This window comes from Sinocyclocheilus grahami, unplaced genomic scaffold (genome assembly GCF_001515645.1).
Source record: "Sinocyclocheilus grahami isolate Dianchi unplaced genomic scaffold, SAMN03320097.WGS_v1.1 scaffold34.1, whole genome shotgun sequence".
Taxonomy (NCBI): Eukaryota; Metazoa; Chordata; class Actinopteri; order Cypriniformes; family Cyprinidae; genus Sinocyclocheilus; species Sinocyclocheilus grahami.
Genome location: NW_015505213.1, coordinates 1,732,641 through 1,737,275, shown reverse-complemented (window position 1 = coordinate 1,737,275; position 4,635 = coordinate 1,732,641). Strand labels below are relative to the sequence as shown.

The 4,635-nt window shown below is 37.8% G+C and overlaps 1 protein-coding gene across 1 annotated transcript in view; it reads left to right on the top strand.

The window, feature by feature from the left end:
- The window catches only part of LOC107581416 (coiled-coil domain-containing protein 14-like), a 7,186-nt gene continuing 2,551 nt past the window's right edge, over positions 1–4,635 (top strand). The window contains exons 1-9 of the mRNA XM_016266973.1: positions 1–205; positions 289–344; positions 436–505; positions 602–674; positions 754–891; positions 1,135–1,340; positions 1,424–1,519; positions 2,458–2,842; positions 3,335–3,477. Coding sequence (XP_016122459.1) covers positions 176–205; positions 289–344; positions 436–505; positions 602–674; positions 754–891; positions 1,135–1,340; positions 1,424–1,519; positions 2,458–2,842; positions 3,335–3,477 — 1,197 coding nt within the window. The 5' untranslated portion in view covers positions 1–175. The remainder of the gene's footprint in view (positions 206–288; positions 345–435; positions 506–601; positions 675–753; positions 892–1,134; positions 1,341–1,423; positions 1,520–2,457; positions 2,843–3,334; positions 3,478–4,635) is intronic.

Here is a 4,635-nt window from a genome sequence, read left to right as displayed (position 1 = left end):
ATTGGTCCACGGCACTCAGCTTCCGTTTTGAACGCAAACTGAACTACTGGTGATGATTGTAACAGCAGCGGTTTGTTTTGCTTTTCATTCCTTAGTTTTTAGATGAGTGCAGTTTGATTTGACATTTGGTCAAATCAATATTTGGTGCTAGGTAGGTTTGCAGATTTAATCAAGTATGGCAAGACAGGGCGTATCAAGACCAAAGGTAGAGGGTGCAAGCTATTATTTATATTATATAAGTTATTGTACATTGTTTTGTTTTATCACTAAGCAAATGATGTTTTGCAGGTGATCTCAACAGGCAGACTGACAGCCTCTGGACGTGGACAGATACACAAGAAAAGGTAACAGACTGGATAACAGAAATCCTTTAGAAGAAAAACTTCTTAATAGTTGAAACAAACATCTGACATACAGAAATGGTGTCTGGTTTAGGGTTGCTGGGAGATGTGTTCCTCCTCTAGAACCAGCGTATTCTCTTTATTCTACAGACTCTGAAGATCAGGTAAAGCAGCCACATACCAGAAGTAGTAGTGTATAAACTGAACAGAATGAAATGTAAGCTTCTGTGACATTCTTTCACATTGAATATTGCATCCAGGTGACGACGATACACAAGGGACTGGACCGATGTGCTGCTTTACTCAATGGGATACTTCAAGCTGAACAAGCAGGTATTGTATTTACAAAATCCATACATTTTCTATGTTTAGTATTTGAGTAGTGATGAGACCAATAATCTCCACACAACAGAATCAAAGCCCAAACCACAGGGAACAAAAACCTGCACCTTCAAATCCAAACCCAAAAATGTATCAAGAAAAATGGAAACTGACAAGAAAAGGCATGGGAAGAAGACAAACACAGCTATACATGCAAACAAAAGGCCAGGTAATGTCCTCAAATACATTCAACCCTTTTTATCTTATCAAAAGAAGTTCTGCAAGAATTTATACCTGTTTTTGAAATGTGACACATTTGTCAGTCTTCCAATAAATCCATCCATTTTTTTTTGTAAAATCCTTAGGACAATTTGTGGGAATGCCGCAGTAGAAACGGGTCATTATTCTTAAAGTCATTTTCAGAAGCACAGATACTTCAAGATCACACCATATTGTTCTTCTCTTACCGTAGCTCCAGTGCAGAAGACGATTCCATCTGCCAGTTGTCACCCGAGTTCAGCTGGGCGTCGTGATCAGAACCCTGGGATCAGACGGGCACAAGTGACACAGGATCATCCTTCAGGACTGACCCCTGTAACGCAAGCAGAACATGAACAGCAAAACTCACTTCCACTGGCTTACTCTCAGCCTGCTGCTAGCTGTAATATTCCAGATTCACTAACACACAGTATAATGACTCTAACATAGTAAATATAATTAGTAAATGAAAATGTAATTTATGTTTACTCTCTCTGTTTGCAGGTCAGGTTTACAAATCCACTGTATTTAACTGTCGGCTGACTACATCCACACCTGCACTGAGCCCTCAGAGACCTGGATCAGCTCACAGTGAACCTGTATGTTTACTGAACTATAATCCACTATGCAAACAATGAGAGCTGTTGATCCATTAAAATGTATAAAAATAATTTTAATTGCATTTCCTATAAACTGTATATATATATATATATATATATATATATATATATATATATTTTACTGACAAAATCACCCAAATTAAGACGAGTAAAGCACGTGGAAGTCAATATATTGTTGTTTTATTATTATAACTGAACATAAACCTATCACCACAGAATTTCACACAGATAACATTTGCATAGTATACGCTAGCTTTCTGGCCTATGTACTGTTCATATGTGTCAGACTCACAATACCATTCTATTTTCTTTTCCCAAATAAGTGTCTTATGCTCACCAAGGCTGCATTTTCTAAAATTAAAAATACTGTAAAAACAGTAATACTGGGAACTATCATTATAATTCAAAATAATATAATGTTTTCTACTTTAATATATTTTATTCCTGTGATAGAAAAGCTGCATTTTTAACAGCGGTTTCTCCAGTCTTCAGTGTTGCATGAGCCTTCAGAAACTATACAAATAACACCTAAATAATTAAAGATTAAAGTAATTTGTTAAGATAAAGGAATGAAACGATATGCTAATTTGGTGCCCAAGAAACATTTTGTATTATCAGTGTTGAAAACAACCGTGAAGCAGCCGTGATACATTTCAAGAATTAAATTCTTTGATGATTAGAAAGTTCAAAAGTGCAGTGTTTAATTGAAATAGTAATATTTTGTAATAATGGGAAAGTCTTTACTTTCATGTTTTATTAATTGAATGCATGCTTGCTGGATAAAAGTATTCATCTTAAAGCAAAACTTTTGAATTGTCCTGGTAACTTTCTTGGTTCGGATTATTCCTCATTATTGAATACACATGCTGTATGTGTAAAATGTTAAATTGACCTAATTGATGGTTCTAATAATATAGGTGCTTCATCATCAGGTGGGATCTGTAGAGCCAAGTGCCCCTTTGGCATCATCCACTGGGTCCTCAACCTGTCCCTCATCTGCAGTGATAACAACACATGTGCCCAACCAGCCCCAGGTCAGCCAGCCTCAACCTGATCCAAGTGGATCAGTACTAGTTATTTGCAATGACCAGGAGCAGGAGATCTGTTCTAAAGAAAGTGGTACTAATGCAGAGGATGACATAAAAGATGGGATGGACACTACACCTGTCAGAGACATCAGCTGTGAGAAATTAACAGTTCTAAATCACAATGCCAAACCCACCAGTCCAGAGAAAACCACACAGAAAGTGATGACTGTTAAATATCTGCTGGGAGAGCTGAAGACTTTAGTTGCTAATCAGGGTGAGAATATTTGATTTGACTTTCCATTCATCTTTAATTCTTTCATATCATATTAGATGTAGCAAATCTATAAAAAAAAAAAATTAAACAATTAAAATTCTGTTATTTACTGTACATACACTTATGTTGTTCCAAACCTGTATGATGTTTTTTCTTCTGTGGAACAAAAAGTACATCATACAGGACAAAAACAATGAGACATTTGTCGACATATCTTTTAAAATGTCTCTTGTTTTTTGTGTATATTGTTGTCAGGCTCTTATTACAGGGATGTCTTCCTTTCTTCCCTCTGTCCTGATCTCTAGATCTGATTAATGAAAGCTGATACGATGGTTATCTAATTCACTTTCTGTAACATAATAAAATATTGGACCGTCAGAGTATCAGATAACCCAAGGATTGAGTTGCTGGTTTTGCAGATTCTAGAAACTTGCCCGATGAGCAGAGTGTGTGTTAGTTTCACATGGTATTAATGTTCACTCTTCTGTGCAGACGGTGATGCTGTGCGGCTGATCTCTGAGGTGGAGCAGAGCGTCTCACTGCTTCCTGTCATGGTGGGCAGCACCAACATCCAGGCTGAGATCGCACTCGCCCTACAGCCCCTCAGGAGTGAGAACGTACAGCTGCGAAGGTCAGTGACTTGAAGAGTGTATAGAATACTAACAACTACTGCATAATAGAATATAAAACTGCAATTAAATTAATTACATGATACATGCCAATTAATTAATCTAAATTAAAAACGAATCAGATTTATCAGTATGTGTTGAGAAAAGCCTCCAAATCAAGTTAATTCAGAGTCTTTACTGTGGCAAAAAGCATTGAATAGCACACAAAAAGCGACCTTAGAAGTCAATATATTGCATGGCATTGGACATAAGCTTGATTATGCAGATTAATTATGTTAAAGGGGTCATATGCAATTTCAAGTTTTCCTTTCTCTTTGGAGTGTTACAAGCTGTTCGTGCATAGATAAGATCCCTAAAGTTGCAAAGACTAAAGTCTCAAACCCAAAGAGATATTCTTTATAAAAGTTAAGACTCGTCCACGCTCTCCTAAAACGCCTCGTTTAAACACGCCCCCACATATCTACGTCACGATGTGGGAAGATTTGCATAACACTGCCCAAATGTTCACGCAAAGAAAGAAGGTGTAACTTTATTGTTGCTGCCACCATGTTGTGAAGACGCTGTGCTTCGTTGTGAAAGCGAAAATACTTTGTTTGGCCTTCCAAAAGAGGACACGACTAGAAATCAGTGGTTAAGTTGTATTTACAACACTGTTCCAGAACACTTCAACCAAAATATTCAGATGTGTGCAGCGCATTTTATGGAGGACTGTTTCCTGATCCTGGAAGAGTAGACTACAATGCCGGCTTTTTCTGACTCACAGACTGTAAGTACGTTTTCATATTTAAAGAATTTGCCACTGACGATTCAAATGCGAGTTTTGAGCAGTGTAGAGTAGTGCTTGTTGTTTGTCATTTCTCCGATCACAAATGCAGACATGGTTTTATGTTTATGTGGCGCGATGCAATGCAACTCGAAAGAAGACAGTATAAGTCATTATAATCAGTAATTATGTCCCCACTGGATGCAACAAATGCCTCGTTTATAATGGGTTTTACTGGTTTTGTCTCTTCGCGCCGGGACACGGCATCACTGCTTCCTGTCATGGTGGGCAGCACCAACATCCAGGCTGAGATCGCACCTCGCCCTACAGCCCCTCAGGATATTATAACATTTCCGTTGTCACACGCTTGAGGTATTCGGCCAATCACAACGCACTGGATA